The sequence below is a fragment of the Podarcis gaigeae genome (genome assembly GCF_964106915.1).
Source record: "Podarcis gaigeae genome assembly, chromosome: 6".
NCBI classification, from domain to species: domain Eukaryota; kingdom Metazoa; phylum Chordata; class Lepidosauria; order Squamata; family Lacertidae; genus Podarcis; species Podarcis gaigeae.
This window is the reverse complement of record NC_139682.1, coordinates 6,288,787-6,306,305: the sequence shown is the minus strand read 5'-3', so window position 1 is coordinate 6,306,305 and position 17,519 is coordinate 6,288,787. Positions and strand designations below refer to the sequence as shown.

Genomic DNA, 17,519 nt, shown 5'->3' with positions numbered 1-17,519 from the left:
CGAAAGAGGATCAGGAAGGAATGTAGGAAGCTCCCCAATATTGAGCCAGCTCCATTATTTTGCGTAGCTCAGTATAGCCTCCCCAGGGTTCAGACTACTTGGAGATGCCAGAATGAATTACGAAGAAAGGATGTGGCGTTCGGGACTTTCCACTTAAGAGAAAAGCTGAGTAATTTTAGAAGTTCGGGAAATTATGCATGGCTTGGGATAGCTCAGTTGGTAGTGCATGACACTCTTATTCTCAGGGGTTGAGGGTTCAAGCCCCACATTGGGAAAAGGATTCCTGAACTGCAGAGAGGTGAACTATAGATGACCCTCCTGGTCCCTTCCAATTCTACGATTCCAAGCAGATGGAGAAAAATTTTCTTTCTCTCTCACACAACACTAAAACTTGTAGACATCCAGTAAATGTTGGGAGATTGCGGACAGGTAGTGGTGACAAACCTAGACAGCATCTTAAAAAGCAGAGAAGAGACATCACCTTATCGACAAAGGTCCGTATAGTTAAAGCTATGGTTTTCCCAGTAGTGATGTATGGAAGTGAGAGCTGGACCATAAAGAAGGCTGATCGCCAAAGAATTGATGCTTTTGAATTCTGGTGCTGGAGGAGACTCTTGAGAGCCCCATGGACTGCAAGAAGATCAAACTTATGCATTCTTAAGGAAATCAGTCCTGAGTGCTCACTGGAAGGACAGATCGTGAAGCTGAGGCTTCAAGACTTTGGCCACCTCATGAGAAGAGAAGACTCCCTGGAAAAGACCCTGATGTTGGGGAAGATGGGAGGGCACAAGGAGAAGGGGACGACAGAGGACGAGATGGTTGGACAGTGTTCTTGAAGCTACTAACATGAGTTTGACCAAACTGCGGGAGGCAGTGGAAGACAGGAGTGCCTGGTGTGCTCTGGTCCAGGGGGTCACAGACACGACTAAACAACAACAACAAGCCCTTCGGACACGACTAAACAACAACAACAAGCCCTTCTTGACAAAGAGCACTGTTAAACTGTGGAACTCCTTCCAGCTGGAAGCAATGGCGGCCACTAACCTGGATGGCTTTAAGGTTTAACAGAGAGACACATTCATGGGAGGAAGGGGCTATCGGTGGCTACTGGCCACGATGGCTATTCTTGTGCTTGGGTTCTGCTTGATGGTCGGTCACTGTGAGAACAGGATGCTGGGCTAGATGGACCACTGGCCTGATTCAGAAGGCTTTTCTTAGGCCAGGATTGCACCTTCTGGATTGAATCCTGCATGCAGCGGGCCCTGGAGAACATGCTGGAGAACTGATGCCACAGTAGACAATTTTTGCACTCCATGGGCAAAAAACAAGGTAACTAAAGGCAGGTTCCTCTGTGGTTTCTCCTTAATTTTTTTTAAAAAGGGAGGGCGTTTTATTCCCCCCCCCCGCACCCCCGATGCATGCTCCCATCCCCATTATATTTTAAGAGAGAGTTCCCTGCGCGATGAGGAGACGATGATCTGCGCTGTGGCGAAACAAAGAGCAAAGTCGGTGGGTGGCAACCGCAGCGGAGATGCAGAAAACAAGAATTAGTATTTAAAAAATGAAAATCAGATCAACCCTAAGAGGGGCAGCTTGAACTCCTTCGCCCCCAACTCCAGTTCTGCGCCGGGCCACTTCTGCAGCGCCTTTGCTTGCGCCGTCCCCCTTGGATCGCGGCGCACCTGCTGGGGGACCCCCACCCACCCAACTCCCAGTGCGCGCCCCCCCTAAAAAAACAACACACCACCACCCAAGCCAGCTCCGTCCTCCTCCCGTCGGGCGCCGATCCCCGGCTGCAGCCGGGGGAGGAATACCGCGAGAGTTGCAAGCGGCTTCCCTCGGCCCGGCTGCGAAGGTAGGCAGAGAGAGGGGGGAAAGCGCGCGCGGGGGGTGGGCGCATGGTTGTGGTTGTGTGTCTGTGTGTGTGCAAGTGTGCGGGCGACGTGGTGGCGGCGGCGAGGGGGGGTCTCCGCGCATGAGCCGGCGGCGGCGGCGGCGAGGGCGCTTTGGCCGTGCGCATCGCTGTGCGCGCCCGGGCCCCGCCGGCCGAGCGAGCGAGAGGAGCGCGCTGCCCGCCCGCGCCGAGGTAAGCCCGGAGCCCCCCGCCGATGCCCGGCCCTCGCCTCGCCTCCCTCCGGCCCTTCCCCACCCGGAGAGGGGCTTTTACTCCGCCCGGTGGCCCCGGCCCGGCCTCGCCGGCCGCCTCCCCACGGCTCGCCCGCTTCCTTGCGCCCCGCGGAGCTGGAGAGACCCCGGGCGAGGAGGAGGAGGAGGAGGGCCAGGGGGCCAGCAGCGCCTTCCCCAAACCCCTCTCTCCTTCCCCCCACCCCTCCCTCCTTTTCTTTTCCTCCCATCCCTCTCTCTCTCTTTCCCTTCCTTCCTTCCTTCCTCTCTCTTTCTCCTCCTTCTACATAAAAAGTCGCCATTTTGCTTCATTGCTTTTCCTGGGCTTTTTTAATTAATTATTTTGTATGCCTTCCGACCCCCCCCCCCCTTTCAACACCGCCCCGCGCGCTCGCCCCAAAGATGGGGGGGGGGGGGAGAGGCAGATTTCCTTTTCTTCCTTTCGGTCTATTTATATGTCTTTTTCTTCTTTTTCCCCCACCCCCTCCGCACCTTATTTTGCATGCGCGGAGATCAAACGATCGCGGGTGGAGGGCGGCTGTTGCTCTTGGTGGTAGGGGGTTTATTTGTGTGCATATATATGTGGTGGTGGTTGTTTTAATTTCTCGGACCCCCCCCCCCCCTTTGCAACCCTCTCCCTTCCCAAACCCTCCTGCTGCTTCTCGCCCGCTGCAAGATTTTAATTTTTTTTAAGCAAGCGAAACACCCATCTCTCTCTCTTTCTCTTTTGCATTCTCCGCCTGCGCTGCATTTCCTTGATTATTCGAGCTTTTTTGGGGGGGAGGGGGAAAATGGGGACGGGGTGGGGGGGAAGCAACCGAGTTCTGGAAATGTGGAAAAAGAGAGAGAAATAGCAGAGGAGCTTCGGAGCTTTGCCGCTTTGGAAAGCTCCCCATGGAAGTGGATTAGAGTTGGGTGAGCCTGTCTTCTCTCTCGCGCCCCCCCCCCCCAATTGCAAACTAAGCGGCCTCGCCCCTGGGCAGCGACAGGTGGTGCGACCCCCCCCCCTTCTCCAACACACATATCGTGCGCTTGGTGTTAGGCACGCTTGCCGAAAGTGGTGCAGAGCGGAGAGGTGGGTGGGGCCCAGGTGGAGATGCTTGACCTACCTGGTCAGGTCACTTGGAGGTCACAAGGGCAACCAGCTCTTGGTGGCCCCCTGCCCTGCCCTGCCCAGAGGTCAAGGTCAACGGTGTCCGAAATCGAGGACCTGAACAACTTCCCTCCTTAATCCATGTGATCCTGGCTTGAGCGCATGGGTGCGCAAGCGCCTAGATTGAAAAACTGGTGTTTTGGGGGGGGAAGAGGTGTGCAACCTGAGCCCTGGATCCCTGGCAGTGATGCTGCAGCGCTGCAGCTCCCCGTTGCAGCGCACCTGCTTTCAGGGCTGGGCCAAACGGCGGCGACCCTCCTGCTGCCCACAGGCGGACCTCGTCCTTTGGGGCGCCTGATGTGTCTCAGATGCCGTGCCCCTGGGCCATGCCTTGAGGCGCTTTTGTGCGCCATGCGGCAGCGAGGCAACTGGAGAGAGATGGAGCGCGCAGCGAACATCGCCGTCTTCTTGGCGGGCTGGTAGGCAGACCAGCGCAAGCTCACCCCGGTCCAACCCCTAAATAGGGCCGGGAAAGGCTCCCTGGCCGAAACCCCCTGGGGAGATGCTGGCAGTCAGTGTAGACAGTATTGAGGCAGGTGGACCAATGGTGCAACTTAGTGCAAGGCAAGTTGCTTAATTCGGAAACATGAGAACTGGGGCAGTTTTAGCCACAGAGCTGAAGCACAGAAGGTATCCTGGTCAACTCCAGGTAGGGGTGGGAATGCCTCCTGCCTGAACCCCTTGAGGGATGGTGCCAGTCAGTGCTGGGCTATGTGAGCCAGTTCTCTGCAAGGCAGATTCTGATCTTCCTGTGTCCCCCCACCTTCTTAAGGATTATGGGGGCTGGAGGCTCTGAAAAAGGAAATAGAGATATTGGAAGAGGCTGCGGGATTATAAGCCCCGCCTGCACCCTGTCACCCCATTTATTTGGCAGGTATGGGTGCTAACGAAACATTTCTGCTTTCGGTTTTGATCCCTGCAGTACACACCTCCTGCTGCCTCTTCCTCAAAACCCACCTTTCCTACCCAAACCTAAGCATCCTGGAAATTTTCTGTACAAGATGGGACCATCAGCAGCCACGGGTTACAATAGCTAATTCAAACCTCCACATTCAGAGGCAGTCTGTCTCTCAATATTAGTTGCGGGGGGGGGGGGGCATCTTTTCCATTCTTCTTATGGTTTCCCTGGGGGCACCTGACTGCCTGTGTAGGAAAAGGGATGCTCAGTTAGGTAGACTTTTTGGTTTGATCTCGTTGGGCTTGTCTTAATGTGTTAACTGCATTTTCTTTCTTCGCCTTTTGGTATCCTTCTATCTCTTTGTAAGCTCCTTGGGGCAGGGACTCCCTCTTCCCTTCTGCTCATATTAACTGTAACGTGCCACATGGATTAATGGCAGAATGTCATCTATGTAATCGGGCTGCGTTATCGGAGAAGGCAAGTTTTCAGGGGTATTATCCATCTGGAACAAAGCTTGCCGTCTAAACTTGATGTCTGTGGTGGAATATTTTGCATGTCTTGCAAAAACAAAGCCTGGAATCATATGAGGATGTTGTAGCTTGATGCTGGTTTGATTTGTCACGTGCACAGCTGCTTTTGCCCGTCTCAGGGTGGTAGTCAACGAAGTTTTACTCCGAATAGACCCATTGAAATTAATGGACCAAATTCAGCCATGTTCATTCCTTCCAGAGGATCATGCTCTGAGTAAAACTTAGTTGAATACAGTCATACCTTGGCTCCCGAACAAATTAGCTCCTGAACGATCGAAACCCGGAGGTGAGTGTTCCAGTTTTCGAACTATTTTTGGAAGCCAAACGTCTGGCGCGGCTTCCGATTGGCTGTAGGAGCTTCCAATCAGCCAATCAGAAGCCGCGCTTTGGTTTCCGAGCGTTTTGGGAGTCGAAGGGACTTCCGAAACGGATTCCGTTTGACTCCCAAGGTACGACTATACCACCCTAAGAGCCTTGGAGGGTAGGTCACTATTATTTCCCATTTCACAGGGAGAAAAACTGAGGCTGACAAATTTGCAGATGTACCTAAGACTACAGAGCGAGCTCCAGTCCCCGGGCAAATTATTTGCTGGGTTCTACTGATTATTTGCTCAGAAAGTTTTTTTAGAGAAGGATAAGTCGGATAGAGAGTCTTGGAATTCCAGGGCATTTGTTCCTCCTTTAGTTCCTTTCAGAAATGATTGATCTACGGCATTTAGTGTCCTTTAAAATTATCATTACGGTGTTTTCACATTTGCCTTTTTACGCCTGCTGGCAGCGCGGAGTGGGAGGCGATTGTTAATCCTCTGAGAAAGGAACCTTGAAATCATGGGATGCGCACACAGATTTCCTGTTCAACTGATGGAGGGGAATTATACCCGTTTTAAAGCTTATCCGTTTAAAAGTGCTGTGCACGGAATCTGTTCCATTCAAAACAGGTTCTTTTCTTTTTGTCGTCCCCCCTCCCCATTTTAAATGCAAGGTCTGCGGAAGCAAGGAAAAGGAAAAGAGTCCGTTTTTAATTTAATCCAGGCTTTGGCGAGTGGGCGGAGAAATAGAGCTGTTCCTGTCATAGAAGTTTTGTTGTAAGAAACTCACACACACACACAAAACCCCCACACCAACAAAAAAACTCTACATATCATGCATAAAATGAAAGGGAAGGGAATTGTAGAAATCAGTAGGAGGCTAGGAAATCATTCTCCTGTCGCACAGACCTATGTTTACTGCAGCAAACAACTTCCTAAACTGTTCTTTGCCTAGTAACCCGTGTGTGTGTGTGTGTGTGTGTGTGTGTGTGTTTAACCCTTTCCTCACTGTCATTTTCTCCCCTGCAACACGTTCCTTCCAAGCCATCTCTCCCCAAACAGCATCGCAAGTTTGCAAATAAATCTGGCTGGCTATGTGCAAAAACTCAGACAGAGAGATGGTTGGAGGAGTGCAACAGTCAAGGGGAAAGGTTTATATCCCCAGCCCGCCCTCCCTGCTCACTTGCCCAGGGATTCTCCTGTACAAATGCCCCCGTCCTGTAGGGCGTCTGCTTTGCATTGTCAGAAGGTCTTGAGTTCGATTCCCAGCATTTCCAGGCGAGACTGGCAAACTCCTGTGTAAAATATTCCGGAGACCTGTTTCCAGTCCGTGCCAGTATTACTGAGCTAGATGGATCATGATAGCTTTCTGTGGTCTTATGTCTTGTATTGCAAACATGGGTTTGGGACATTCTGATTTAGGAGTGGGGCTGTCGGGAGTTGAGATCTTGTGTGTCGGCAAGCTTGGTGCCCTGGACGCCACTGCTGCCAGGCGGGCCAGTTCCCTGCCTAGGATGGGGCAACTATAGACCTTGCTGGTGTTGCCACCTTAATGATAGAGAGACCTGCATCCACGTTGAGATGCCGTTACTAGGCCGCTTGGGGCAACCTGCTCCAGACCTCCCCAAACCTGGAGCTTCTCCCAAGCTGAATAATAGTAATGCCCCCGCCGCTCTGGGCAGGTCCAACACATAAAAACAATATACAGTGGTACCTTGGTTCTCAAACTTGATCTGTTCCGGAAGTCTGTTCCAAAACCAAAGCGTTCCAAAACCAGGGCGTGCTTTCCCATAGAAAGTAATGCAAAATGGATTAATCCGTTCCAGGCTTTTAAAATCACACCCTAAAACAGCAATTTAACATGAATTTTACGATCTAACAAGACCATCTATCCATAAAATGAAAGCAATAAACAATGTACTGCAGCCACACAATCAATCAGTAGCAGAACTGGGTTCCACACAGTCACAAAAACAAAAGAGCCGCAAAAACAAAAAACCCAAAATAAATAGCAAAAACAGACCGACCTCAGCGTAACACTCAAAACGGAAGTGTGGCACTCAGATTGGAAGGGTAACTCTCAAATCGTCATTGTAACACTCAAAACGGAAGCATAATACTCAAAACGGAAGTGTGGCACTCAAATCGGAAGCGTAACACTCAAAACGGAGCATGTTTGGCTTCCGAAAACAGTTCGCAAACCGAAACACTTCCGGGTTTGCAGTGTTTGGGTTCCAAGTTGCTTGAGTAGCAAGGCATTTGAGAACCAAGGTACCACTGTAACATCAAACATTAAAAACTTCCCTATACAGGGCTGCCTTCATATGTTTTCAAAAAGTATTTTTTTATCTGTTTGAGATTTGTCAGGAGGGCATTCCCTCAGAGCTGGACCTCAGCATCCGGGCTGAATGACGGGGGTGGAGATGCTCCTTCAGGTATACTGGACCGAGGCCATTTAGGGCTTTAAAGGTCAGCACCAACACTTTGAATTCTTCTCAGAAATGTACTGGGAGCCAGGGAAGGTCTTTTAGGACACTTAACTTAATGAAAAGCATGCAGGCTGTCAGTGTGGGATGTCACCTGAGTGCAAGGCCTCCGTGAAGTTTCAAATATCCTCTTTTAAAAAATTAACATTAGCGAACATATGTGCACTTTTAAAAATGATTGTTAATATTTTATTAAGAGAATTTCAGTTAAAAGAAATAAAGTGGAGAAGAGAGAAAGAAAGGGGGAGCAAAACAGTGCAGTGTTTTGTTTTGTTTTGTTTTTACAATATGTGCACTTCTGACAACAAACTTTAAAACAGAGCTGGCCTGCGCTTTGGTGCAAAGCACTGGCGTTTGTTGACGTACTTGACTTTAAAAACACAGACATACTGGAAAAGTTGCACAATATTTTACTAGAAACATTTGAAATACATGAATGTTTGTGTGTGAGAGGGGGGGGAACACAACAATCGAAGCTTAAAAATAAAATATTTATTAAAAGCAGATCCCACAAAATGTTTCTTGTTCCAAATTACACAAAATTAGCTGAACGTATTAATGAACTGAGTTAGGAAGAACAGACTCCTCAAGACAGTCATAGAAATACATTCCAGGTATTGCTTTGCATGTTTACTCGGAAGCAAGTGCAGCTAAACTAAAGGGAGATTACTTCCAAGTAAGAGTGCATGAGTTATTTTACAGACAGTGCAATTTATGATAGTTGTTACTGCTTAACACTGGAGCGAACCAACCAAACCATTGATTTCTGTTAATAAAGATTGAGGAAATGGGACCAGAACACTAAGCAGATCTATGGCAAAGTAGATCGAATCAGTATCTTTACTACGCCACAGCAAGACAGATTGGTAACTAGGGGTGAAGCAACATCAACGGAATGTGATTAAAAAATAATAATAACACCAGATCCAAACCTGGAGCAGCCAAACACTTTCTGCATTAAAGAAATGAGGAAGGTAAAGGTAAAGGGACCCCTGGCCATTAGGTCCAGTCGTGGCCGACTCTGGGGTTGCTGCGCTCATCTCGCTTTATTGGCCAAGGGAGCCGGCGTACAGCTTCCGGGTCATGTGGCCAGCATGACGAAGCCGCTTCTGGCGAACCAGAGCAGCGCACGGAAACGCCATTTACCTTCCCGCCGGAGCGGTACCTATTTATCTACTTGCACTTTGATGTGCTTTCGAACTGCTAGGTTGGCAGGAGCAGGGACCGAGCAACAGGAGCTCACCCCGTTGCGGGGATTCGAACCGCCGACCTTCTGATCGGCAAGACCTAGGCTCTGTGGTTTAACCCACAGCGCCACCCACATCCTAAGAAATGAGGAAACAGTCCAATTGGTTATTAGTATAGGCATAGGGATTCAGGGGCGCTGAATGGGGGACGAGCCCCCCCCCATTTTCAGGGAGGGTGCTGGGGTCCCTCAGTATTTTGTGGCCACGACGTGCCCCGCCGGGTCTACCTGCCGCTGTGATGGGCCTTGCGTAGCCTTACCCACAGCAGCGGCAGGCCCCATTGGGCCTCCCCCCACTGTGTGACATCACACGTGTGTGTTGGGGGTCTCCCCAGCATTGGGCGGAACCCGGCACATATGTCGGCGCTATCCGTCCTTCTGCTTTCCCCATGCCTAAAAGCACAGCTCCAGGCGGTTTTCCATTTGCCGCCCACCGCTTTCCCCATGAAAACCCTGTTGGCATTTGGTCCGATTCAGCGGTACGGTGCTGGTTTTCCAAGGAGAGAGGCAAATTGGAGTGTGGATGAGCCCTCTGTTCCCAAACTTGTGTCTGGGCTGGACCTCACTAGATGGAAAGTGGGCGCTATCAGAATTTTTATTCTCTCTTTATAGATGACTAGCATGTCAGGGAGATAGTTCTTTCCTCGCTGGCATAAGTTTATATCTTGATGTTTTAAATCCAGTTTATGAGTCTCTGAACGGTTCGACCCAGAAAGAAACTTCTGTTTCAGGCAGAACCAGGCCATTGCTTCTTGATTTGCAATGTGTGGTAGTCACCTGAGTTTTACTCTGCAGTGGCACCAGGCAAGAACATTCCTTTTTAACCAGGCCTTTGGGTGATCTGATTTATATCCTATGCTCTTTTAAAATGTGATTTTTTTTGGGGGGGGGGTGTTGCTATTGGGCTGTTGTTTTTATTTTTATTAGTTATTTTGTGGTTTTTATATCTTGATTTTATTCTGTGAAAAGCCCTGAGACCCCTGGGTATAGGGTAATATATAAATTCAGTCAATCAACAAAAATTAGACTCGCGAGTAAACCCATTGAAATCAATGAGCCTAATGAAGGGCTCATCCAGACAGTCTTTTGTGACGAGTTTCTAGGCCCAGGTCCAAGTGGTTGTGTGTGTGTTTTGTCCTGACGCTTTCCCCAGGAAAACCCACTTTTTACTGCTGTATCGGAGTGAACGGCAATTGGGTTCCCCGCAGATTGACATTTGCTCTAAATCAATGGTAAAAGGCCTTCCAGTTTGGTCGCCATCACTTCCTCCCGTGAGCTGCATGAAGAAGACCTTTATCTTTTGCTCTCTTGATTCCTCTAGCATTCAACTTTGCTGCTTGGCGATGAGTTCTGGCGTTGTAAGAGGGAGAAAAAGTTTTGTCTGTCTACATTGGTGTTTTCCAAACTCGGGTCTCAAGGTGATTTCTGGACTACAACTCCAATCATCCCTAGTTGGCAAGACCAGTGGTCAGGCATGATGGGAATTGTAGTCTGTAAAAAAAAACAGATGGAGACCCACGTTTGGGAAACCCTTTACTTGACTCTTCAAAGAGAGCGCCACTCCCATCCAAAAGAGGCTGGATCACAGATTCTAGACCAGCTGCTCTCCAGGAGAGTGATAACCTCTGCATTGTGCACAGATCCTGTCCACATCTCTTCTGTTCTGGCACATAAGAAGATGATGGTTCTCAGTTCCGCAAATCCAATATCTAACTTCTCCCCTGGCTTTACTAACCCATGTGGTTGGCGCTGTGGTCTAAACCACTGAGCCTCTTGGGCTTGCCAGTCAGAAGGTCAGCAGTTCGAATCCCCACGGCGTGGTGAGCTCCCATTGCTCTGTCCCAGCTCCTGCCAACCTGGCAGTTCAAAAGTACTCCAGGGCAAATAGATAGATAGGTACCGCTGTGGCGGGAAGGTAAACGACATTTCCATGTGCTCTGATTTCCGTCACGGTGTCCTGTTGCACCAGCAGCGGTTTAGTCATGCTGGCCACACGACCCGGAAAGCTGTCTGTGGGCAAACGCCGGCTCCCTCGGCCTGAAAGCGAGATGAGCGCCGGAACCCTATAGTCACCTTTGACTGGACTTAACCATCCAGGGGTCCTTTACCTTTACCTTTTTTTACTAGCCCATGGGCTATAATCGTCCCAGAGAAATAGCAAAAAAACTTGCAGAGTTAAGAGGCCTTTCAGAATTCCTTCTATCCTCCTGTTCCAAGTTTTTTGCTCCAGGTCGGTTTCCCAGGTATTAAGCCTAATGTGGTCCCAGGCAAAGAGCCAGGCAGATCCTTTGACATTATTAATTAATGGCTAGGTTGCTGCAAATGGCCACATTGCAGATTAACTTTTTTTTTAAGGGGGGGGGGAGGGAAGAATTGGGTCGGTCAAAGCCGAAATATAACAAAGACTTCTGTCCTGAAGGAGTGATTAAGCTAAAGCTTTGCTTTCTAGCCTGATTTGCCTGATAATCTGGTTGTTCTACAAACGCTCCCCCAGAGAAAGCAAGGAATTCTCTGTGTCAGCTCCCAGCGGTGCTCGCTTGGGCCGGGCGGTTGGTTCTGCAAAACGACTTTCTTCCATTCTCAGGCATGGCAGAAACTACCCTGAAGGCCTTCCATGGGACTGGGCGCAATTAGCATTTTGCAGAAAATCTAGTTATTACCCGGGACCAGAAACAGGTGGTGCAGGAGTGCTTAATTCCATGCATCCACCACCAGCCGCCGAATGACCACATTCACAGCATTCTTTTAAAGCACTGTGATTCCACTTTAAACAGTCATGGCTTCCCCCAAAGAATTCTGGGAGCTGTAGTTTAAGCACCCTAAGAGTTGCTTGGGAACCCCCCCCCCCCCGTTCCTTTCACAGAGCTACAATTCTCAGTCGCTCTTCATGGAGAACTCTGGGAATTTTAGCTCTGAGTAGGATGGGGCCTACTTCATCTCTCAGCACCTTAACCAAAGCTACAGCTCCCAGAATTCTTTGGGTGAAGCCATGACTGTTCAAAGTGGTAAAGGGACCCCTGACTATTAGGTCCAGTCGTGGCCAACTCTGGGGTTGTGGCGCTCATCTCGCTTTATTGGCCGAGGGAGCCGGCGTACAGCTTCCGGGTCATGTGGCCAGCATGACTAAGCCGCTTCTGGCGAACCAGAGCAGCGCACGGAAACGCTGTTTACCTTCCCGCCAGAGTGGTACCTATTTATCTACTTGCACTTTGACGTGCTTTCGAACTGCTAGGTGGGCAGGAGCAGGGACTGAGCAACGGGAGCTCACCCCGTCGCGGGGATTCGAACCGCCGACCTTCTGATGGGCAAATCCTAGGCTCTAGGTTTCACCCACAGCTCTAGTGCTTTAAATTTATGGTGTGCATCTGGTTTGAACCTGATGCATTGATATAAGCACCCTGCAGTTAAAGCTGCTCTTGTGTCTTGAATTGGGGGGGGGGGGAGGAGATGGCTTCCAATAGGAAACTGGCTTAACGCTCATCGTTTTATAGGAAAAGACCACTTAAATGATTCATACCGAGAATTTAGATAAGGCTCACGTTTCCCTGTTTAGCACAGTTTCCCCATTAATAAGGAAAATTGGAAATTTATCGCTCAGATCTCCTCATTAAAACCTGCTCCCTCTCTCCTTTCTCATCATGAAAATGAGAAAAGAAGCAAAAGAGAAGAACCCTCTGCATGGAGGATCTCTGCAACGCCTAACAGAGAAATCATGATTATTCACTTTTTCTGTATTTGCACTTGGGCTGAGCACGTCTCCCTGAATGGGGGAGCTTCAACCTTAGCGGCTGTAGAATTGCTGCTATTCCTGGGCTGGGGAATCTGTGGCCCTCCAGACCTTTGCTGGACTTCAGCTCCCAGCATCCTTGACTGCTGGCTAAGGTTGATGGGAGTTGGAGTCCGGTGACATCTGGAGGCCTGCAGGTTCTCTAAGCCTGTGCTAATCATGTACATTTGGAAACAACTGGAACATGGCAGCTAGACTGGTGACTGGGAACGGCCGCCGAGACCATATAACACCGGTCCTGAAAGGCCTACATTGGCTCCCAGTACATTTCAGGGCAGAATTCAAAGTGTTGGTGCTGACCATTAAAGCCCTAAACGGCCTCAGTCCAGTCTATCTGAAGGAGTGCCTCCACCCCCATTTTTCCGCCCGGACAGTGAGGTCCAGCTCCAAGGGCCTTCTGGTGGTTCCTTCACTGCGAGAAGAGAAGTTACAGGGAACCAAGTAGAGGGCCTTCTCGGTGGTGGCGCCCGCCCTGTGGAATGCCCTCCCACCAGATGTCAAGGAAATAAACAACTATCTGACTTTTGGAAGACATCTGAAGGCAGCCCTGTTTGATGTTTTACTGTGTTTTTAATATTCTGTTGGGAGCCGCCCAGAGTGGCTGGGGGGGAAACATAGCCAGATGGGTGGGGTATATTATTATTATTATTACACAGGAATTGGCTTCCTACTCTTGAAGAGGCAGGGTCAGGCTGCTTTTTTATATAGCAGGTGACAGGTGCAAGCCAAGTCTTCCTTCTACCAAGCTCATGTCGCGCATCGGCCTGTTTGATCGTGTCCTTTCTCTTTTGATTTTAGCCATGGCGGATTCATATTCCTACAGAGGTGGGAAGAAGGTGGCTGGATCTAGCAAGACCAGCGCAGACAAAGACAGCAGTAAGGCAGAGATGAAGATAAACCCGGCGTACGAGCAGTCGAGGCTTGGTGAGTTAAGCATATCACCTTTTCCAGCTGCAATAGGAAGGGCTTCGTTTGAATGAAGAGAAGCGCCATTGGCTAGGGGAACCAAAATAGGGCCGTCTATATGTTGTTGGGCTACAACTCTTGGCGTTACCAATGAAATGCGGAAGGTGTTTTCCTGGCTACCTGTCTCACGGCAGTGCAAGGAAATAAATACAGTGGTACCTTGGGTTACAGACGCTTCAGGTTACAGATGCTTCAGGTTATAGCCTCCGCTAACCCAGAAATAGTACCTTGGGTTAAGAACTTTGCTTCAGGATAAGAACAGAAATCGGGCAGCGGCGGCACGGCGGCAGCAGGAGGCCCCATTAGCTAAAGTGGTTCTTCAGGTAAAGAACAGTTTCAGGGTAAGAATGGACCACCGGAACGAATTAAGTTCTTAACCCGAGGTACCACTGTAGCTAGGAAGCACATACAGGTCAGGGGACTTGATAAATTAACACTTTGGTTGAATAAAAGGTACAGTCATACCTCATGTTATGTTTGCTTCAGGTTGGGCATTTTCAGGTTGCGTCCCGTGGCCACCCAGAAGTAACGGAACGGGTTACTTCTGGTTTTTGCCGCTCGCGCATGCGCAGACACACAAAATGACATGCGCCGAAGCGGCGAATCACGATCCGTGCATGCGCAGACGCGGCTTGCGTTCTGTTCAGGTTGCAAACGGGCCTCTGGAACGGATCCCGTTTGCAACCAGAGGTACCACTGTATTCCATTGCCTACCAGCAAATGTTGTACCCCAGCGAAACGAAACCCAGTACTTTGGAACAGCAACTCAGATTGGAAATGGCCGTTCTCAAGTTTTTTGAGCTTTGACGAGTTGAGAACACAGTTGGCTTCCGATGTCGGGGGCACTTCCTGCGCAAGTGGCCATTGCCATCATTCAACAAACTGTCTGAACTTCCACAATCTAAATTGGTTAGGATGTTGCCTTCCATTCAAAACGTACTCATAGAATCGCGGAAGGGGCACCCAAGGGTCATCTAGTTCAACCCCGGCCATGCAGGGATCTCAGCCACCCAACCGTTCTGTGCAGCATTAGCAACATTGCACGTGGGAACAACAAACAGCCTAGGCGGGGTTGGGCTTTCCGCTTGTGTGAAAGCACATCCAACCAACGTTATAGGTCTGGTAGGTCTTTTTCGTTTTCGCGTTTACAAGAACGCGCTGCGGAACGGGTACAAGACAGCGCAAGTGAGCAAGAATGCAGTGGAGATTGAGTAGCCTGTGCTAGTTAGCTAGAACACTCTGCATATAGTGTGCAGAGTGTTTGAGGACCGGGACATTCGCAGGGAAACCAAAAAGCTTGTTTACAAAGCTTTTTGTACTACCAGCCTTACTGTATGCTTCTGAAACATGGACCACTTATAAACGCCATCTCCAACTCCTCGAAAGATTCCATCGGTGGAGTCTCCAAAATTTTTTACACATCACTTGGGAAGACAGGCGAACTAATGCCAGTGTACTGGAAGAAGCAAAGATCACCAGTGTCGAAGCAACGATTCTTCAACATCAACTTTGTTGGACTGGTCATGTTGTGTGGATGCCTGATGGTCGTCTTCCAAAGCAACTACTCTATTTCAAACTCAGAAATAGAAAGTGTAATATTGGTGGTCAACAAAAGAAGTTTAAAGACTCTCTCAAGGCAAATCTTTTAAAAATGCAGTATAAATGCAGCACTGCCAATTGGGAAACACTGGCCTGTGAGCGCTCCAATTGGAGAATAGCCTTTACCAAAGGTGTCATGGACTTTGAAGACGCTCGAACTCAGGACAAAAGGGAGAAACGTGCTAAGAGGAAGGCACGCTTGGCAAACCCTCAACGTGATTAACTCTCGCACGGAAACCTATATCCTCACTGTGGAAGGACGTGTGGATCCAGAATTGGCCTCCACAGTTACTGCTGACTCCCTGTTAAAACTGTTTTCATGAAAGACAGTCTTACTCAGCTGCGAGTTACCGCCAAAGAAGAAGTGTGGTCAGCCCCAAGTCTTCTTTGTCATGCAGTAGAAAGCATTTTAAATCAGTGGACGTCCAACAAAATGTAAGATGGACAGATGTATTAATTCAATCCACCATGTCATTCTTCCCCGTTCTGTTTGCAGGAAATGCAACTAACGATAAAACGGAAGGCAAAAGGAAAGGGAGGCCGAAGGCAGACAGCCAGGCCCTGAAGGATATTCCGGTAAGATTTTAATCGTATTTCATTTCTTTTCTTGGGAACTGGGGAAAAGGAAGTAGAGACAGGATAGGACAAGCTTGGTGCATTGGAGCGCAGGAGGGGGCCTGATATTTGTCCCAGGTCTTTTCTTTGGGAAGCCTTTGATTTGATGTGAGATACTGGGGTTTGCGCGTTCAGAAATTTTGCTTTAATTCCTCTTGCATTAAGTGGGTCTTTTCCCCTCCCCTCTGCTCCACGGATGTTTCCTATATCACAGCTGCCTTTGATGAACCAGTGGAAAGAAGAGTTCAAGGCCCACTCCAGGGTGAAATGCCCCAACTCGGGCTGTTGGCTCGAATTCCCCAGCATCTATGGCCTGAAGTACCATTATCAGCGCTGTCAAGGGGTAAGGAGGATGGAGGTGTGTGTTCTGTTTTGGTAACCCATATTTACAGCTTGTGTTATTGTCCGTGCCAAATGTGGCCCCTCTTAACACTGCTTTGACCCTGCCAGAGCTTGGCTGTCTTAATTTATATTATGGGTAGGCAAACTAAGGCTCAGGGGCCGGATCTGGCCCAGTCACCTTCTAAATCCGGCCCGCGGATGGTCCGAATCAGTGTGTTTTTACATGAGTAGAATGTGTGCTTTTATTTAAAATACATCTCTGGGTTATTTGTGGGGCATAGGAATTCGTTCATTGTTTTTTTCCAAAATATAGTCCAGCCCCCCGCAAGGTCTGAGGGACAGAGGACCGGCTCCCTGCTGAAAAAGTTTGTTGACCCCTGATTTATATGCATACAGACACTTAGGGAAGTGGGAGAAGAAATTCGATTCGATTAGCATTTAAAAGGCAAACATACCAAATTTGCACCTTCCGTATCAATGCACGAACCAAAACGCAGCCAGCCTTTGAAATCTGCACTTCTCCGAATTTTGCAATGCAGTTCCCCAGCCCCAGTGTGCACAGGAAGGCATTTTAGTTTTCAAAAAAAATGTGCAATGTCAGGGAAGATCACTTTGCAAAAAGGAGAAATTTGCACTAAAACGCTGAGGAAGTAATGAGGACGTTAAAGAAAAAAACCCACACAAACTGATGTGGAAAATTGGAAGACTGAATTTAAGATTAGGAAAGAGAGAAACTCAGGAGAAATCAAATCAGAAATATTTCCCCATCTCTGCACACCAAGCCTTGGCCGTTTGGTCACTGTTATTTTAACACAGAAGTTGCATTAAAACCAAATTATGAATCTTGCCTGTTGTGGTTTCTGATGTTGCTGCCGCAAGGCGGGTTGTGAACTAACCAGCTAGTCATTTGTTGTTTGGCTTCTAGTACCATTTGAAGCCACAGAGGTATTTAGATTCTGCTGCCTTACACTGTGCTAGAAAACCGGTCCATCTATTTCAGTATTGTCTTCCCAGATTAACAGCAGCTTGCCAGGGTTTCGGGCAGAGGGCAGGCCTCCCTGGAAATGCCTTGAAGACTAAATTAGGGATGTTCTGCTTGCAAAAGAGGTGCTCTGCCACTGAGCTACCCCTGTCCTCTAATTCGCCTGCATGTAGGATGCTTTCATGTGCATCTTCTTCCCTTATAAATTCTGCCCTGCTTCCCAAACAAAAAACGCTTGGAAAAGCCTTGCTTCAGTTGCCATCCATTCATGACTACTGCAATGCGCTCTACGTGGCGCTACATTTGAAGGTGACCCGGAAACTACAACTAATCCAGAATGCAGCAGCTAGACTGGTGACTGGGAGCGGCCACTGAGACCATATAACACTGGTTTTGAAAGACCTACATTGGCTCCCAGTACGTTTCCGAGCACAATTCAAAGTGTTGCTGCTGACCTTTAAAGCCCTAAACGGCCTCGGTCCA

At 49.0% G+C, this 17,519-nt stretch overlaps 1 protein-coding gene across 8 annotated transcripts in view; it reads left to right on the top strand.

The window, feature by feature from the left end:
• The first annotated feature begins 1,477 nt into the window (after nucleotides 1–1,477).
• Nucleotides 1,478–17,519, top strand: part of ZNF512B (zinc finger protein 512B) — a 49,933-nt gene continuing 33,891 nt past the window's right edge. For 2 of the 8 annotated variants that reach the window (XM_083744250.1, XM_083744249.1), the window contains exons 1-4: nucleotides 1,744–1,855; nucleotides 13,331–13,456; nucleotides 15,594–15,673; nucleotides 15,927–16,055. In XM_083744250.1, the coding sequence (XP_083600376.1) occupies nucleotides 13,333–13,456; nucleotides 15,594–15,673; nucleotides 15,927–16,055 (333 nt within the window). In that variant the 5' untranslated portion in view covers nucleotides 1,744–1,855; nucleotides 13,331–13,332. The other 6 variants (XM_083744246.1, XM_083744247.1, XM_083744252.1 and 3 more) reach the window with 6 other exon arrangements.